This window comes from Vespa mandarinia, chromosome 1 (genome assembly GCF_050613455.1).
Source record: "Vespa mandarinia isolate Hongniang chromosome 1, ASM5061345v1, whole genome shotgun sequence".
In the NCBI taxonomy this organism is placed as follows: domain Eukaryota; kingdom Metazoa; phylum Arthropoda; class Insecta; order Hymenoptera; family Vespidae; genus Vespa; species Vespa mandarinia.
This window is the reverse complement of record NC_140810.1, coordinates 14,079,642-14,098,301: the sequence shown is the minus strand read 5'-3', so window position 1 is coordinate 14,098,301 and position 18,660 is coordinate 14,079,642. Positions and strand designations below refer to the sequence as shown.

The 18,660-nt window shown below is 30.8% G+C and overlaps 5 protein-coding genes across 5 annotated transcripts; 2 read left to right on the top strand and 3 right to left on the bottom strand.

The window, feature by feature from the left end:
- Positions 1 to 2,411: 2,411 nt before the first annotated feature.
- On the bottom strand, positions 2,412 to 3,177 carry LOC118447759 (histone H2B-like). The gene has a single exon (XM_035880097.2). It carries the CDS (start codon positions 2,944 to 2,946, stop codon positions 2,557 to 2,559), a length of 390 nt encoding a protein of 129 aa, XP_035735990.1. The 5' UTR covers positions 2,947 to 3,177; the 3' UTR covers positions 2,412 to 2,556.
- LOC118447760 (histone H2A-like) lies at positions 3,148 to 3,951 on the top strand. Its single transcript, XM_035880098.2, has one exon. It carries the CDS (start codon positions 3,226 to 3,228, stop codon positions 3,598 to 3,600), a length of 375 nt encoding a protein of 124 aa, XP_035735991.1. The 5' UTR covers positions 3,148 to 3,225; the 3' UTR covers positions 3,601 to 3,951.
- A 331-nt stretch (positions 3,952 to 4,282) lies between these two features.
- Sec71 (ADP ribosylation factor guanine nucleotide exchange factor Sec71) lies at positions 4,283 to 11,032 on the bottom strand. The gene is made up of 13 exons (XM_035880045.2): positions 10,401 to 11,032; positions 9,744 to 10,255; positions 9,226 to 9,599; positions 8,733 to 9,137; positions 8,299 to 8,655; positions 7,909 to 8,220; positions 7,600 to 7,841; positions 7,218 to 7,498; positions 6,809 to 7,136; positions 6,140 to 6,736; positions 5,831 to 6,051; positions 5,542 to 5,745; positions 4,283 to 5,445 (listed from the first exon to the last, which is right to left on the bottom strand). Exons 1-13 carry the CDS (start codon positions 10,525 to 10,527, stop codon positions 4,402 to 4,404), a joined length of 5,004 nt encoding a protein of 1,667 aa, XP_035735938.1. The 5' UTR covers positions 10,528 to 11,032; the 3' UTR covers positions 4,283 to 4,401.
- Positions 11,033 to 11,063: 31 nt separating this feature from the next.
- LOC118447754 (uncharacterized) lies at positions 11,064 to 12,971 on the top strand. The gene is made up of 2 exons (XM_035880088.2): positions 11,064 to 12,489; positions 12,567 to 12,971. Exons 1-2 carry the CDS (start codon positions 11,338 to 11,340, stop codon positions 12,852 to 12,854), a joined length of 1,440 nt encoding a protein of 479 aa, XP_035735981.2. The 5' UTR covers positions 11,064 to 11,337; the 3' UTR covers positions 12,855 to 12,971.
- A 148-nt stretch (positions 12,972 to 13,119) lies between these two features.
- Positions 13,120 to 18,302, bottom strand: Vps11 (vacuolar protein sorting 11). Its single transcript, XM_035880071.2, has 15 exons — positions 18,206 to 18,302; positions 17,923 to 18,132; positions 17,755 to 17,823; positions 17,456 to 17,629; positions 17,190 to 17,386; positions 16,847 to 17,105; positions 16,622 to 16,776; positions 16,309 to 16,542; positions 15,931 to 16,231; positions 15,683 to 15,871; positions 15,454 to 15,576; positions 14,835 to 15,348; positions 14,463 to 14,760; positions 14,051 to 14,376; positions 13,120 to 13,978 (listed from the first exon to the last, which is right to left on the bottom strand). Exons 2-15 carry the CDS (start codon positions 17,935 to 17,937, stop codon positions 13,557 to 13,559), a joined length of 3,276 nt encoding a protein of 1,091 aa, XP_035735964.1. The 5' UTR covers positions 17,938 to 18,132; positions 18,206 to 18,302; the 3' UTR covers positions 13,120 to 13,556.
- Between the last annotated feature and the right edge of the window lie 358 nt (positions 18,303 to 18,660).

Below are 18,660 nucleotides of genomic sequence, written 5' to 3'. Positions count from 1 at the left end.
CTCTTGTTGCACTTATAGTTTATAGTTTGTTCATACCTGTCGTTAAAATTACACACGCTACGAACGAACAGCCTTAAGATTCATGCCTACATTCAAATTCTTAATCATTAAGCATAAGCTACAATTAATACCAAAGTTTATCCTTTCACTAAGAAATTTTATGCTAAAACTAACATTCACCATTTCCATACTAACATTCATATTCATGTTATCATTCACATTTAATCTATTCTTTGTTGGTGCTCTTCATCAAGGGCGTTACCATTCGGATCATTAGAACTAAGGTTCCCAGCACGTCAAGGTGGTAAACTATTGGAAAGGGGGTCACACGGCCCCCCCCTATTAATCGATCCGTTCCCCCACTACTTATTTAAGTTTACTTGCCACCACTCCAACAGACTACCCATAAATAGACAGAAACTAAAGTCAAGCAGCTCACAAGGCATGGTGATGTCAAATAGTGGGGATCATCTTCTCCCACTTTATTGGAAAAGGCGGTGCGGGCTACATGTGTCCTGTTGGCCGCCTATTATTCACCTTTGATTTTTATTTTATCTGGTTATTTAATTCCCTGGATTTTCCTAAAATCAACATCTAACTAAATCACTTGCTCGCACCCTACAACGATAAATTTCATTTCCATTTCATTTCCATTACAATATTAAACATATATGTATAATATATAAACATATATTTAAATATATATACAATTATAATATTATTATTATATTTTGTGTTATAATACTATAGTAGTATCCTTCATATGTTTATCATATTTTGTTAGATGTCACGAAATTTCACGAAGATTCAAAGATTCGTAAAGTTTGAGATTATATGTGATGAAAGGTCACGTGTAAGTAATCATACGGGAAAGTACGCAGGGCAAGAAAAGAGAAAAGATTTAAGCAATACGTTTGGGAAAAAGGAAAGCTGGCTAAATTCGTGTTAGGATAAAGCACGGAAACAGCTGTTTAAGCTTATCCAGTTCACCTGTTCCATTCAATACCCAGTTTCGTCCTTGCCACACAATCTGCCCTACGATATATATTTTTATGCCGAAGAATGTACCTCCTGTTGACACGTTGAATAATATACCAAGTTATCTAGTTATCGTAGAATAAACAATAATTCTTTTATCCTTGATCATTGATCGAGGATACACAATTAGAATTGGGGGAAAAGAAAAGTAAAAATGTAATTATAAATTTCATTTATAATAATTATTTCTTTTTTAACGTTTTTTCTTTTCTTTTTTTTTTTTTTTTTTTTTTTTATGAAGGGATATTTATATATGACAAAAAGAAGATGGCGTCGTTATTATCTAAGAAAGTCTATTTAGTCATCGTGCAATGAACAATAACTCTCTTACGTAGCTCTCTTCTACTTTTACAAAGATAAGAAATTAAAATTGATTAAAAAAAAAAGAAACAGAAAAGAATTCAAGATCAATTTATCTCATGTAACAATAAATGACTTTCACTTAGAAGAACGTCTAATGAACTCTGACGGTGTGTATATATACGCATCAATAAAATAAATGAAATGTAATTGACATAAATTCAAATTTACGAATACCAAAAACGAACAATAATTTATATATTAACAAAAAGGAGGATGGTGTCGTCTTGCGCGGATAAACATACATATGAGATTTGATTTTCATCGTAAAATTGGATTTCTGTGTAGTAGAACGAGCCACGTTCGTTTAACATTTTATTTCCAAATGTCCAAAAGAACGCTGGGGAAAAAAAAGAGGGTCGAAACAGAAGAGATAGAAAACAGCTGAGACGCAGCTGGTTTGTGGCATCGCGACGACTCATGTCTTTCTGTGACGACGGGAGCGTCGCACTCCTGAATACACACGTATATATATATGTGTATGTGTGTAAAAGGAGTACACAGATGTGCTCAACACGCTGGATGTTGCTTTTTATACGATTGCTATTATCGGAAATAGAAAATAGAAATGGAATGGATTTCGAGAAACTATTTTCTTCTATTTAATTAATAATGAAAATAAAGAAAAAATTATTATTCTATTTTTAATTGAATATTATAATATTAAAATAATTTTTGTAAAATCTAATCAGATTTGATACACTATTTCATTATCGATAACAACAATTTCTGTATTTATCATTTTATCTATAATGTGTAATGTTTTATAATAACTCGATCGGTAACTTAAACTTTTATCATAATTCTATATTAACAACACAATCGGTAATGTCATAACCAATGTCGATAAAGATGACTTTTTGATGTTTCCTTGTTATGTTGCAAAATATAACGTAATTCTTTATTAATCTTATATTAAGTTATTAACGTAATTAAAATGAGAAATTGAATAACAATTGGATAAAATTTATTACATATTGCATTGTTTATTAATAAAATTAATATTGCATTGATAGGAGATTTTTATCGTTAAAGATACATATACATATTATTCTATTTCATATAATTGTAAAATTCCTCTTAATAAATAATAAACATATGAGAATTTATTTTACGAGGGAAAAAATTTTTGGCCCTAAAAGTTCGAAATATTTCAATTCATTTGGAGCTAGTGTATTTAGTAACTGCTTTGGTACCTTCGCTAACAGCATGTTTGGAGAGCTCACCAGGAAGTAATAATCGTACAGCAGTCTGTATTTCCCGAGATGTAATAGTCGAACGTTTATTATAGTGAGCCAATCTTGATGCTTCCGTAGCAATACGTTCAAAAACGTCATTAATGAAACTATTCATAATACTCATAGCTTTACTGGAAATTCCAGTATCCGGATGTACTTGTTTCAATACTTTGTAAATATAAATCGCATAACTTTCTTTCCTCTTTCTTTTTTTTTTCTTATCGGTCTTACTGATATTTTTTTGAGCCTTACCACTGGCTTTCTTTAAAGGTTTATCATTGATTTTTGGTGGAATATTAATTGGCGGCATAGTTGAAAATATTTTCTTCGTTGTAATCACAGACGTTATGTTACGCGAAAGGATTCAACTGAAATAAGGCATACAATCGTTGCGCGCTTTTTTATATATATATCCAACAGTTCTAGTAACGAACCAATCAAAACGTAACATTCATTTGGCGCGATCCTATTGGTACTCTTCAAGGATAGGGGGATATAAATAACTGTGCTCAATTATTTTCCCATCACTTCTGATCTAACTCGAGTGCTCGAAGGTTGTATTTGTGTTTTATTTCTAAGAAGCTTAAAAATGTCTGGACGTGGAAAGGGCGGAAAAGTGAAAGGAAAAACAAAGTCTCGCTCGAATAGAGCTGGATTACAATTTCCAGTTGGTCGTATTCATCGATTGTTACGAAAAGGTAATTACGCTGAACGCGTCGGTGCTGGAGCACCAGTTTACTTGGCTGCCGTAATGGAGTATCTTGCTGCTGAAGTTTTGGAATTGGCTGGTAATGCCGCTCGTGATAACAAAAAAACCAGAATTATTCCAAGACATTTGCAATTGGCAATTCGTAATGACGAAGAATTGAATAAATTGTTATCTGGTGTGACGATCGCTCAAGGAGGAGTTTTACCAAATATCCAAGCTGTTTTATTGCCCAAAAAGACAGAGAAGAAAGCATAATTAATAATTGCCAAATGAGAACGATCATTTTCAAGGATACAATAATTAATGTTTCATGACTCACAAATATTTCTAAATACATGTACGAATAAAATGTTTTGATTGATTTATGAAATATTTTTGGCGGGACGTTCATATAAAAGGATAAAGAGGTTAAGTGCATTTAGAAAATTAATATTAAAGGTTTACTTTAGAAATATTTACAAGAAAAAAATTAAATGGGACCAAATTTTAAAAGCATCAAATATTTCAAATCTAAAATGTTTGAACAAATATGTTATATTTATTCAAGATTTATGTGGCGTTGTCCCAACTTTAATCGTATTAAAAATAAAAAAAAGCAATATTATGGTACGTTAAAACATTATTAAATACACTGGAATGAAACATAATTTCTATCTAATTTATTTAAATAAGATCGAGTGACGAAATCGACATAAATAATTATAAGCGTATATATAATATATATATATATATAACTTCTATGATCTTCGCGTGAATATGATACACAAAGTGTAGATTTTCTATTTATGTATAATTTGTATGTGTTTTACTACTTGTAACCATACACAATCCATACATGTTACTTTGAAAATGATAAATGACTACTTTTCGCTATTTCATATTTGTCCATAGTAAATACTTATATGGCTACTCAATGACTATGTATAATATGTATATATGTATACGTGTAATGTAAAATAATATGCTTTTTTTTTGTTTTGTTTTGTTTTGTTTTGTTTTATAAAGTATAGTACTGTGAGAGAGTACGATTTACAAGAAATAAATTACATTACAATGCTACTGTTGCGTGATTCTAAATACTGGTCCGATCCTTAGGAAAAACCTACGAAGAACCGAACGTAATTCTGGCTTAAGATCAAAACACATGACTTCGCATAGCAGAGGATAGCAACTAGATGCATGTACCGCGAATCGGCTGTCACTCATTTTAAGAATCCTAGTTAAAAGTAAAAGGAGTATAGGTGTCCACGCATCGATGTGTGTCTCATTAGAAAGAGCAAGAAAATATTCTAATGCTTCACAGGCTACTTCGACAAGACGTGTTTCTACTTTAACCCAATCGTTTCTATGAGTCTCATCGCTATACATTTTAAAAAGAATACGAAGCGCACAAGCTAAAGATTGTATCTCCTGATTCAATAAACCTGTTTCGGATTTCATATTGCAATAAAAACCAGATTTCCAAAGAAGTTGGCGTTGTTCGTTATTGGAATTGAAAGTTTTCGCAAAACGATGAGATTTCAATAAACATTCGACCAATTGTAAAAGATGCGTAGTAGTTAACGCGCAATACATTCCTTGTTCTTCCTTCTGTTGATCTCCTCCACCTTGAACACCTAATTCGGAAGGTTTTCCATTGAGCATATCAGCCTGTGCTAAAGCAAGATTCTCTTGATCTTCTTTTCTTGATGTAGCTGGATAAAATACTACATTGTCTATAGTTTGAATTAATTCCAATTGTACCACACATTTGATTAATAAAGCCGAGAATAACTTGTACTTAGCATTTTCGTTATTCGGCGATGGTGGTTTCCAAGTAATTAAAGCTGTTGGTAATGTACTTTCGAATATATCAAGTACGCAACGACATGTATTATCCCAAGTTTCCTCGTCAAACTTAATTCCATTACTAATAACTAAATTCTCCAAACAGTTAGTACCCGATCTAGCAAGCTGTTCATTATCTTGTTGAACGCACCACAGCAATTGAGAATACAATTGACCCAATAAAAGTGGACCTAGTGTATCATAAAATTGAGAGAATACATCGACGATAGCATAAAGAGCGTGATTACATGTCGTTGTCATCCATTCGGCCTTCTGTAAGATTAAAATTATTAAAAAAAAAAAGAAAAAAAAAAAAAAAGAAATTGCAATAAGTCGAAATAAAACATAATCGAGATTATCTGTACAAACCTCTGTATGCTGTTCTGGAAGTTTCATATTATCAAATATTCGAAATAGAACTTGAAAGAGATCTTTCCACCAGTGTGGTTTAAATGATGCACCATGAGTTTTGACGACATCGAATAAAACAGTTAGTGCCCGTGTTCTCACATCCAATTTACATCTACTAACAACACATGATAGTTCGAAAAGCAATGGGAACCATCCTCTTACCTGATCATTAAAAAAGACAATATATATTGAAATCAATTTTAGAAATCTTAAATGAGATATATAAAATTATTATATTTTTATATACCCATGCTCTGTCTTCTTCCAAAACTATTCCACTATCATCCATCATACCCTCAGCAAATAGATTAGGATTAGCAACGATATAAGATGCACATGACCTCATAAGTCTAATCGCTTCCATGCTAGTGTCCGGAAAAGAAGCATTGCACGCAAATTCACTGAGGCACTTTACGGCATCTTGGAAGGAGTCGACCATAATACTAAAATCTTCAGCATAAAGCTCATCTATAATATAACAAAGATATAATTTGTATTAGAAAATAATATGGCAATATTAGAATGAACAATACAATAAATTAAAAAGAGAACTCACTTATTATTTTTCCTGTCATGGAGAAGGCTAATTCAACTACAGATTCATCACGATCACTGGCTGCATGATGGAAGACACTAAATATATTTTTCCATCCAGATCGTATATTTGGAGCTTGAGAATGAACGATTTGTGCTACACATCGAACAACCATATCTCTGATAACGGGAGATCTATTCTTCTTCATGATATGTTCGAATGGTCTAAGAAAATCTTTTTGGAATCTAAAATTAGCAAATTCGCCTTTCTCTATAAACTTAGTAGCTAACTGTCTTAAAGAATCCACTGCAAAAAATGCTATTTCTTGACGAGGACTGCAACCAACTCTGTCAAAATGATCTCCAAGAACTTGCCATATTCTAGACCATTGAAGCCTTATACGACCCATGTTATAATACGAAATTTCAACTATTTTTGTCAACGAAAACATTCGGGGTTGCGTAGGATGTGATAATTCTTCTAATGATACTTGACAAAGTGCTTTTACAAATGCGACTATAGCATCTCCGTCCAACCTTGTAGAACCAGTGAATATTCTATCAACAGCCACAACTACACTTTGAGAACTTGTCTCGCCTATGGATTCCTTCACGCTTGCTGTAATGAGAAAGAATATTTTTAATGAAAATTTTTATTTATTGCAAAAAAAAAAAAAAAACGAATACTTACGATCTAGAGAACTTAAATTAAGGCCATTATTTTGATATGAATTATTATGTGCCAAATTAGTAAATAAAGGTGATGGAAAATGAGGCTTTGATGGAGGTCCCAGAAGTTGAGGTCTTACTCCTGTTCCAATAAGCTGAGCGAGTTCTAATTGTGAGATACATTTAACAACATCCAACCACGAACTACCAAGATAATTTCCATCGGTATGAGCAACGGTGATCAATGTTTTTATTGTATCGATGTTCTTCGCTTTCATTTCCGTAATTGGTGAATTTGCCGTTAGAAGTGTAAATCTAGCCAAAGCTTGAACGTATGCATCACGTTCCAACTAAATTGAACAATTAATATCAATTATTTATATTGGCGTTTAATTAATATATTTAAAATGTGTGTGGACACGAGTACTTACTGTCATATGGAAAATACAAGCTATACGAATCGCACATCTGATACCATCCAAACACAAAGATGCTATTTCAGGATCATCACAATCCTGCAAGCCAACGCTAAAAGCAGCTAAAAATGGTGTCCAGGCCATTTTAAACATAGGACGTACATGTTCTAAATGTTTAGCTGTTGTGAATGGTGCTTGAACGTGACTAACAGATTCCATTAAATTTTTTGCTGCAGTAGAAATTACTTCCATTTCCATATTCCATAATAATCTACGCTTTTTTTCACTTGAGATTACTGGTCGAATAAAATTATTATTATTATTATTATTTTATATACTTATATATATATATATATGTATATATATTCAACGTTTATATGAATCAATATTATTTTACCTTGTTTCCCAGGACGATTAGGATTTGATTTCATTTTGATTTCGTTACCAGCTATTTCATCATAAATTTTGGATAAATATTCTTCTGGCAGATCTTCGTTATCACTAATGCGGCGATTTAATTTGATATATTGCTCTTTCGTCATTTTATTCTTTACTTGTGGAGAATGAAGATCGGTTGTAAGCATAATTATAGAAAAACCTAATATATAAGCAGTGTCTGCACTTGTAAATAATCCATTGCTAAAACATAAATATAGGAATATTATATATTATAAGAAATTGTAAAGACAATTTATTTATTACTTACTTTGGATTACATTCACAATATCTACTTGCGAATTTTTCCATTAAACGATCGATCTTTTGTGCTTCGCCAGGAAGTCTAAAACCCTCTAGGAAATATCTGAGAGCTGTAACTAAGTCACGATCCGCAAAATTCATTTGATCTATATAATTGTACATTACTTGATTGTGATTATGATCACCCAGAAAATCACCAATCGCAGTTTTATCAAGTCGTTCATCCATATGAAGCCATCTTGCAACATCTTCTGGGGATGTACCAAGAAGACCATGTTCTTGTAAATATTGCACTCCTTTGCTTGGTTTTCGGTTAAAACTAAATTTTGATTAAACAGTATTATTAAAAGTGTCATCATTTTCCTTCAGTGATATTAATATTAATTATTGTACTTACATGTCAATACCAGCTTCCCAGACTTCTTTTTGCTGTTTTTGTACTTCGTACTGTTCTGGTGAGTCTGGTATTTCCTTATTTCCTACGAGACTAGAGTTTGCAGAAGATAAACTACCAGCACTTCCATAACGTGGTAGAGGCGGTTCAAGAGGTGGATCGGGAGGTTCACTAGGCAATTGTTGATCCGCAGGTACACTTGGATTTACATATAAATCTCTACTCCATTCGACCATACATTTCAAAATTGAGACTAAACATTCAAGACCCCGAATACGCATAGACTTTTCTTGATTCGGAGATGCACCTAATTCCAAAGCTTGACGTCCTTGTGCAATTTTTGACAAGTCATTTACAAGTCTATGCGTCATAAATTAAAAATTATTTTTAATTTGAATACTTCGATAGTATTATGTATAAATAAGTTAATCTTTTACCTTTCAAATAAATTAGCTGCAGAAAGATCACAATCATAGTTTACATATATATCAACAACACTTTGAGCATCTGCACAAATACGAGTTAGAGCATGGATAACCATCCATTTATGTTCAAAGGAACTGCTAGATGTTTCAAGAATATTCATAAAAATTTCTTTGAAAAACACTTCTATTTGCATCTTTAAGTGCACTTTAAAGCGAGCTAAAAGCGCCAAAAATAAAGCTAATGATAATTCAAATACTTCAGGAACAGAAGATACCCCATTTTTAGATAATGCAACGCATAGATATTGTTTTATGGCTATTACAAACATCTCATTTGAGCGCAATACTGGGCCAGCATTTTGTAATATTCCTAAAAGCAACTGTAATGATAGAATCTTCGATCTTAATTCGTGTGATCTAAAAAATCATAATTAAATAATAATTAATAATTGTACGGTGAGTCTTAAAAAATCTATAAATATATATATATATATATTATGTTTACTTTGGATCGGGAGTACCATCTGGGAGGGGTTTCATTGAAAGTTTGCAAAGAGCCCTGAATACTAAAAATGCATCTTTCTGTAATACATGAGTAAATTTAGCTGTAACCATATTATCACTTTCTGCAACTGCCTCATCCGTATTATCTTCTGCAGGCACTTGATCTAAACTGGTCTCTTCGGAAGTTGCCACATTTGCAGCATCTTCTGGCACAACCGAATTAATAACATCATCTAAAATGCTCTTAACTATAACATGTGATTCACAGACATTTTCAGTTGGAACTTCATCATTATTTACAATTTCTGCTTCTGTATCCGCACTTAAAGCAGATGGTTCTTGTTGTTCTGATTCTGTTCTAACATTCTCTTCTTCCTAAAATATAAAATCATTTGAATAATTGATATTCCTTATAACATTAATTATATTTCATAAGAACAAGAATATTTTTCGTTATTAATTTCATGATACATTTTAAATTAAATAAAATTTTCAAGTATATAGAGATTAAATCTTTACTGCCTGAGTTTCCATACGAGCAAATATGACATTGATCATTTGTGTTAGGGTGGCTCGTGCTGTTGTTTGATTTACTAAATTTCTTGATGCCAAATAAACATTGTAAACGGTACGTATTGTAAGAAGAACAGTTCCTTCGTGTACTTCAACATGTTGACTGGTCATAACTGTTAGAAGAGCCTTAATAATTTGTAATTGGACACCTTCATCCGTTTGAGGACCCATAAAACAGCTACATATTGTCTCAACAATGCGTACGATCAACAATTTATTTGGTTCCGTGGAATCTGGTACATTTCCAGTTAAATGACCATATGCTATTAATTTTTGAAGACAGTCCAAAGCAGTGACGACGATCCTTGGTGATTTACTTTGACAAGCCAATTCGAACGGTAGAAAATATTTTTCTGCCGAGATAACATTGGAATCACTTTTGGGTTGTGGGAGAGCATTAGAGGTTGTTTCTTCGCCTTGTACAACGGGTACATCTTTAATTTCATTCCGTAGATCCTCTAAACGATTGCATGAAAATAATAACAAATAAATAATCCAATCAAACAAGATCTATGTAATAAAAGTAAAAAAAAATCAATAGTTTTTTAATACAATCATAAATAGCAAGAATAAGATAGAAAATGTTATGAGAAATAAATTTACCAAGAGCTGACTCGCAGGATCTTTTTAGCTGAGAGAGATGGGAACGTTTGACGTCCTTGTCAGCTAGGATTTTTTCCAAAGCTCTAACGATAAACATTTCTCTTGTTTTGGAATTATTTTGCATCATCACCAGCCCTCGCGTGGTTAATAAGCGAATTAACACTTAGCCTTTACTAGATCGACATTGAAGCGAACTCCGTGCTTATAACATACGAGGTTAATACAATGAAAATCCACGGATATTCGCATTTTCGTTCTCGTATATACATGCCATATAAGAATTTCTAATGTCGAAATACATATCACTGTATCGACCTTAAAATAACCATTGAAATACACCTGCTTGCATCAAGCGGCGAAAGGGAAATCGAAGTAAAACTGACAGACGACGTGCAGCGCCGACAAATTGACAGCCACATTGAATTTTTCTTACCACTATGATACGTATTAATTAACTATATTTCAAAGTTAAAACTTTCACTTTTGCAAACGTCATCGCATTTTTAAAAACACGTTTTAAACGATTCAAATTATTTGTATTGATTTTCGTAATATCTTATCGTACCGACATCAAATTTCGAAACGTAAAAGATAAAAGGATGAAAGCCTTCACGAGGCTTCACGAACGCTATCTGACGGTCAGGTAAGAAAGGGATATTGCATATAAAAAAAATAATTAAACAAAACGCAATAGAGAAATGGAAATTTAGTATCGTACAGCGTCGGACAGTAATGTTGGTACCGTTGTTTTCCGTTTTTCTTGTTTGAATTCTCATATGGCGGTATAAAATCGCGAACTTTTGATTCTATATTAACACTCATAAATATATTTTAATGTCTTTTAATCATTTTTGAATTAAAATTGCTCGATATTCTCACTTATCGTTTACATTTAACTTTATTTAATTTATACGGTGCCTCATTATTATGAATTACAATGTCGGAAGATAATAAATTATTTGCAAAGCCTAGAGTGAGATTTAGTCAGACTATTAATGCTAAAGAAAATTCAAAAGATTTATCGAATAAGATAAATAAAATTTTACCCAAAATCATAGATATTGTACCTGTCAAGACACCTGTTAAAATTTTAAGTTTAGAAAGTAAATTGGATAATCTAATTACAACAACAACTAATAATTATAGTGACGATACAATGAAGAAAGAATCAGTAATTTCATGCAACAGTGTACATACATTGTCTCAAAAAGAAAATGATCATTTCTTACAGGATCAATCAATTCATAAGACAGATGATAAAGAATCTTCAATTAATGCACGTAATAAGGTAAATATAGAAACTAATAATACAGAACGGACATCTGTAACTTGTAAAAGATCTTCACAAGAGGATATTCCTGGTATACCTTGTTCAACATTTCCTTCAACCAAAGATAATAATGATCATAGTAAAATTCTTAAACCTAAAAACAGTACAGCGATAAACATATCTAAGGAATCTACAAAGAATAGTCTTGACAAGGGAAAAGAAAATAAGAATTCATGTAAAAAAAAATTACCACAGTTAAGTAAAGATAAAGCAATAGTAAAACCATTGTGTTCAAAAACAACAAGTCAAATAAAAAAGAAAACAGATATCACTAAAGTCAATATGCAAAAGTTAAATGTTGCAAAACATAATGCAAAAAGTACAAATAAACCATCTGCTTCGAGTACTGATAAGCAAATTAAAAAAACTCCTAGTATATCTACTAAAAATTCACAAAAGAATTTAAGTATAAAATCTAGTACAATAAATGTTATGCCATGTTATAAGTATAATAAAAATTTGATAAAAAGTAAAACTTCCCCCATTAAAAAATCTGTAGTACGTGATATTGTAGTACCTAATGCAAAAGTTTATGTAGAACCAGTTATATCAAAGCAAAAACAAATTGATTTAAATCCACGTCGAATAAATAAAAATACAAATGCAAAATCAAATATTACTTCCAGCGAAAAACTATTATATCCAGAATATAATTCAATTATGTACACTGTTACGAAATTGGATGAAGTTAAGAAAGAGAAAATAGTAACAGATGTTGAACATTTACCTACCATATATAAAGATTTAGTCAATGGAAAGGTAGATCATTGTATTTATTAAACAATTTAAAGGGATATAATATCGATAAATATTCATTTTCTTTTTTTTTTTTACAGATTTCAAGTGCATTAGATTTTCCTATGAATGAAGCTATTTATAAAAATTTAGTAGATTTGTCTATAGACGAGAAACAATTTCCAAATAAAATAATGCGCAGTAGAGATCCACAACCAAGGCAAAGAGATCTTGTACCAAAATTATCAGATTTTTTTGTCCCAGAATCTGTTGACGAATATTATACTCCAATGTTTGTGAAATCAAAAAATTCTGACCTTATAGAAAATTGGAATGCATTTCGAATAAGTGATAAAATATGTGAGTGGAAGGATAACATGGATAATTAATCATGAGAATCAAGTTTTTATAAAGAAATATACATATAACAGAAATAGTATTCTGGTACTTTTTTTTCAGTAGAATAATTTATAGTATTTAAATAAGCAATCATTATTGTATATGCAATGTATGATAATTTTTATATTTTTTACTTTGACATTTAGATTAAGTAGCACCTATTTTGGCTACAGATAAATAATTTTGCTAAATAAAATATATATTTTAATAATAATTATTTTCTAAGTCATATACATAAATATTATATGTCGTGTGTATATATGTGTGTGAGTGTATGTGTGTGTGTATTCATAAATGTATATTAGAGTAAAAAAGTTTATATTTCGATATATATATATACAGTGAAATAATATTAATGCATTAAACTATAATCCAAGCATGATAATTGATCATTATATCCATTTAATTGCTAATTAGTTGTCAATCGGTTCATACTCAAATGAAATGTGAGTATGGACATTTTTCGATATTTAAATATTACATTTCAAAATTATAATTAAAAATTGCCCTTAAGATTTTATATTAATAAATTTGATTACTTAATATTTGGACGAGCAAGATCTATTATATATGTCATTTATAGAATCATTTTTAGATAATTTTTTAGCAGATACATTAGTTTATTATACACGAATATTTTTATTCCCTTTGAAATGTACTGTTTTCATTTATAGTTCATTCAAGGAAATAATTTATCTGCCAAATGGATTTAAATTTTTATCGTAATCATTGTCATCATCATCATCATCCTTAAAAGGATTTTTGTCATCGTCATCTTTATCTTCGGAAAATGGATTTTTCGATTCATCATAATCATCCGTTTTGAAATGATTTATTGGTACGATAGGTGCTTTTGGTGGTTCGAAAAATTTTTGAATTGGAGATGACTTTGGTGTCGTATTATTCAATATACGTGCTTCTCTTATGGGTACGGGTGAAGCTTTCCTCGAATTTCCTCGTGGAGTTGATATACCACTTCCTGTACCTGATATATTTACCTCCAATGAAGAAGAATAGACATCTGGTTTTGTAAATGAACGTATGCGTTCATCTCCAATTAGATTAGAAATATTGGAATAACTATCTTGACCTGAGTAACGAGATTCTGGTTTTACTAAAACATAGAAATATAAGAAATAAATAAAAATTTGCAAAAATTATTTCATTACATAATAACAATGAATACCTGATGTAGTGGCATTTTTTTTTTCTATTAGTTTAGTCTTCGCTTCTATATTATGTCCATAAATTAACTTTGGCTCTTCAGCCTTGATCGGTGTAGTAGACAATGATTTATCTGCATCAGTGATTACCATTAATTTTTTGAAAACACCTCTACCAAAGTAATCAGCTACCAAAGAAAATGGATCTTCTGCACGATCTAACAAACTATGAAATGTTTCGTGTAAATCTCTTGATTGTTCCTGTGCTCTTATAATATCCAATAATTTTTTATTATTTGGTAAACAAGCCGGACACTCATTTTCATTTTCAGAAAAACTCTGAAAGCAACTGGTATGGAAAGGAAAGAAAAAAATGTAGTGATTAAAAAACCATTGAACCGTTGAAAAAAGATGTTTGTAATATTATTTACTCACTGTTGATGATATGAATGCTGACACATAAAGTGTACAGATGGTAATTCTAATTGATGATGACAAACACTACAGCGTGCTCCTTGGAAAATTATAGTATTATTTTTGATCATTTCTATTTGTTCTCGTAACTTCGACGTATCTACACGATATTTTTCAGCTAAGTCAGCGTCAGCTTGTGCTTGTTCATTTTCTGTTCGTAAAACACTATTTAAATAATTTCTTACATCGCCAAGCGTGCAAGATAGAGACGTAGAAATTGCATCAATTACCATTAAGGGTGATAAAAGCTTTTCTTGTGCTAAAAGATTGATAAAAGCAATAAGAATTATTTTTGTTATATTATGTAATATCATTAATCGATTTTAATTTTACCTATATATGATAAAATATCTGCCAAAAGTTTAGCTGATACATTCTTGTTCTTAGCCACACTCCATAATGCTTGAATCCATAAGTTTGGATCTTGGTGGCCAAATCTTTTGCATGTAGCCAATACTTGTTCACTATCACCTTCTTGTAAATGGAATCTTAATATTTCTTGATATAATTTATTTTCCTCATAAAGAAATAGTAATCCACGACGGAAATTATGCTGATGACACAAAATCAAAATTTGATCTTTGTCATAACACACTTCAGAACTTTGTAATAATCGCAGAATTTTTTGTTCATATTGCACTTTTGTTACATAATTGTCCTGAGCTGACCAAAGATGTAAATAATGTTCTATTAAAGTATTATACACAAGTGCACTCCACTTGCTTTCAGATTTGATCAAATGTTCTAAGAATTCAACTAAACAAGCAGAATTATTTAAGAACAAATATATGAAATCTTCTGGATTTGCTTTGTCAATATGATGATCCGTGTTACCATCTAATGTACTCTAAAAAAAAAAAAAAAAAAAAAAAAAAAAAGGAAAAAATATAATATTACATGATTTTCTATTCATAGAAAGTCCTTTGATATATGTATGATCTACAAGATATACCTGATCTACAAGTGGCTTATTGGAAGGTCTATAGTCAGTGCATAAACTTTTTAAAAATTGTGTAGATTCATTTGGGACATTTTCTATAAGAATATTTCCATATTTTTTCATATTTGATTCTGCCTGTAAAATTTAAATATATTATATAACAAAAAACTTATAATAAGCTTATAAAAATTAAAAGGTAATTATAATATATATGTGTGTGTGTATACGAAATAACTTATACCTCTTCGAATTCTAACGTTTCTATATATTCTAATGCCTTTTTATATTCACGTTTGTCTTCTATTTGAATTCGTAAATACCATTCATGTTTATTATGCTTTTGTGCGAGCAATAAAGCGTCTTCAGGCGATGCTTGGCGACAAACTTTGATTGCAATTTCAACATCAAAATCAACCCCACGATCTTTTGTCTAAAATATTAATATTATATATCATAAGTCTTTTCACATTCTTAGATTATAAACTTTACCATAATAAACTCTTTCAATTTATCCGTGTGATTCAGTTTTGTATAGCAATTCAATAACAACGTAGTATGATCCTCTGTTGCTTGACCATTTTTATGTAATGCTTGTAAATATGTTTTTAAGTTATCTATATGTTGAGAATCTAAGAATTTCCGTATTACATAAGATGGTTCAAGTTTTCCAATAGTTTTAATATATTGTTCTATAGCACCGTTGTGATCACTCTTTGAATACAAATGATCTCCATACTGTCGAAATATGTCTACAAGACCTTCTGCATCATATTGCTGACTTTTTGCTATCCTATAAAAAAAGTATAGCATTGTTGATCAATTTAAAAGAATCGTGAATTTGAAAAATAATAACAAAAAATATATAACCTTATAGAAACATCATATAAATTCTTCTTGAAAAGTAATGCCAATTTTGATTGCAAATCTTTTTCATCCAGATGATAAAGTTTATTATCTCCGCTGAGAATAAAGAATCCACCCCATTCTGATAGAACAGCTTGCACTGATAACATGGGTGCAGAAAAGACAATAAATTTATTTTGAATATCAAGAACTGTGATCATGTGTTTATCCACACCAGGAGGTATTGGTTCAATGGTACTGAAATATAAATGTAATAGTATTAATTTATTATATTTGTATAGTTATATTGAAATTTATGTATAGAAACAATGAATACTTCGGTTTTGCTGATATGGTCGTTGTTGTTCTTGGAACATTTGCTGCTTCTTTTGCAACTATCACTAGGTAACTTCTAAACCATTCCAACATTATTTTTTGACCTTGGACTGCATAACACGGTCCTCTGCCATCTGTTGTATAGCAGTATATTGCCTAAATATAATAAAAAAATTATATCTATTTTCTTAATATAAAAGAAATACAAAAACTTAGTAAAACATACATCATTACGTCCAATCATGAAATGACTATCTTGCATAGATTCAGCTAGAACGCTGCATTTTTTTGAACAACCCATGTTGTCCAAAGTAGATTTATATTCCTTATCTTTTAAAGTTATATTATACAAAAATACACTGTTATTTGTAGCAACAAATAAATGATACTGCTTCCCTATAGATCTTATGGCTAAACCAGTTATGGAAATGTTGGTATCCTTTAGAACTTTTATCTTATTCTTTCTTTCTCTCGTCAGATTACCTCTAGAGATGAAAATTTTTAATATTTATGTATTATAAAAAAAAAAATATTTTATAAAATATGCAAAATAAATGATTTTCTATTACCTATATAACATTATAGAACCATCTCCAAAACCAACTGCCATTAAAGAAAGACTAGTATGTACACATAAAGCAGTCGCCGGGAAAGCTTTGTAACTAGGAATAGCTCTAGTAATCCTAACACAGGTTGGATTTCCTTGTTTATCTGGCTTTGCCAAATTCCAGACTTTTATGGTAGGATTACAGCCAGGTTCATCCTCCTATCAAACCAAATTATTAATATAAATTACATAAAATTCATTAATATTTTTATAAGCAACATTACTAACCCCAATAGTGAAGAGGAAGGTGGAATGCTGAACTTGTTGCGCTAAAGTTAATGAGATTTCATATGCTCGAAAAGTATTAACATCATAAGTCCTATTAACTAAGTGTACACTACCGGTATTATCTCCAAATACCAAGTGACCATTGCCACTAGTGGCTGCAGTAACTCGTGCATCCTATAGTATGTAACAAGATATCAATTTGAAGATGTTTCGACTCGAGATATATTAGAATTTTGTATCTATGACTTTACACATTTTTTTATTACGATAAATTTGTGAATTAATAGAGTTAAACATACCCCAAGTGCTTTAGCTACTTTTCCAGAATCTACTTCCTTCTTAAGATCAAAGAAATTAAATCGGCGCCACTAAAAGACGAATATATTCTATATAAAGTATCTTATGTGAAAGTGAGGTTATCGACAAATTAAACAGATAGAATTTACCCTTGAAATATCTAAACTAACCTCGAAAAATGCCATTACGAACGTCCACTATTTAAATCCGCACGTCTAATAGAATTTAATCCATAGTTTGACACAGATATTTGATTCTATGATTGACAGCTATCTGACAACAAAATCGATCGTTAACATGCCTGCCACCGTTCAGTTTAGTCTAATCAGCTGATTGTGACATATCTTTTAAGTAAAAAGCATGCGCAGCAGCAAACAAACCTACGATACATTTTTATTAACATTAATTATTATGATTCATTTAAAGATAGTTTGATGAATAAGAGATACGAACAAATGAGATCGGGCAAAATATAAGTAAATAACTTATTAAACTTGTATATATATATATAAGGTATTTCTCATTAAAAATCGGAATGCGTCGATCACAGATTCTTATCATTCGGATTTTGAGGTTATATATTTTAACGATAGATAGCGTTACTGTAACATTGTAGCAAATGCAGCCATCTGACGGGAAAAAAATGAGTTTATGATGGAAATTAATTATATTTTTTTAACGAGTGAAGCATAAGAATTTATATCTCTTATGCGTAATTATTCGAACGTGATCGAACTATTTGTAAAATAAAATTCTATTAATTAATCTCTATTCCTTCATGTGGAAGAAAAATTTAGCTAAATTATTTTCTCGGAAGGTTATGAAAATAAGAATCGCGCCAAAAACAAGATGCCAACGCAAGTGTTAGCAACTTCGTGGATAAATATTTACGATAAATGCGAATATTA

What these genes read in the sequence shown, in the direction of transcription:
- LOC118447759 (XM_035880097.2), bottom strand. Translation starts at nt 2,946, where the DNA reads ATGCCGCCAATTAATATTCCACCAAAAATCAATGATAAACCTTTAAAG.
- Sec71 (XM_035880045.2), bottom strand. Translation starts at nt 10,527, where the DNA reads ATGATGCAAAATAATTCCAAAACAAGAGAAATGTTTATCGTTAGAGCT. An exon ending in GCAGCTAATTTATTTGAAAG is followed by an intron (nt 8,656 to 8,732) that starts GTAAAAGATTAA and finishes TATGACGCATAG; the next exon opens with ACTTGTAAATGACTTGTCAA. An exon ending in TGGAAGAAGACAGAGCATGG is followed by an intron (nt 5,746 to 5,830) that starts GTATATAAAAAT and finishes TTTAATGATCAG; the next exon opens with GTAAGAGGATGGTTCCCATT.
- LOC118447760 (XM_035880098.2), top strand. Translation starts at nt 3,226, where the DNA reads ATGTCTGGACGTGGAAAGGGCGGAAAAGTGAAAGGAAAAACAAAGTCT.
- LOC118447754 (XM_035880088.2), top strand. Translation starts at nt 11,338, where the DNA reads ATGTCGGAAGATAATAAATTATTTGCAAAGCCTAGAGTGAGATTTAGT. An exon ending in AAGATTTAGTCAATGGAAAG is followed by an intron (nt 12,490 to 12,566) that starts GTAGATCATTGT and finishes TTTTTTTTACAG; the next exon opens with ATTTCAAGTGCATTAGATTT.
- Vps11 (XM_035880071.2), bottom strand. An exon ending in GGTTCTATAATGTTATATAG is followed by an intron (nt 17,106 to 17,189) that starts GTAATAGAAAAT and finishes TTTCATCTCTAG; the next exon opens with AGGTAATCTGACGAGAGAAA. An exon ending in ACCATATCAGCAAAACCGAA is followed by an intron (nt 16,543 to 16,621) that starts GTATTCATTGTT and finishes TTTATATTTCAG; the next exon opens with TACCATTGAACCAATACCTC.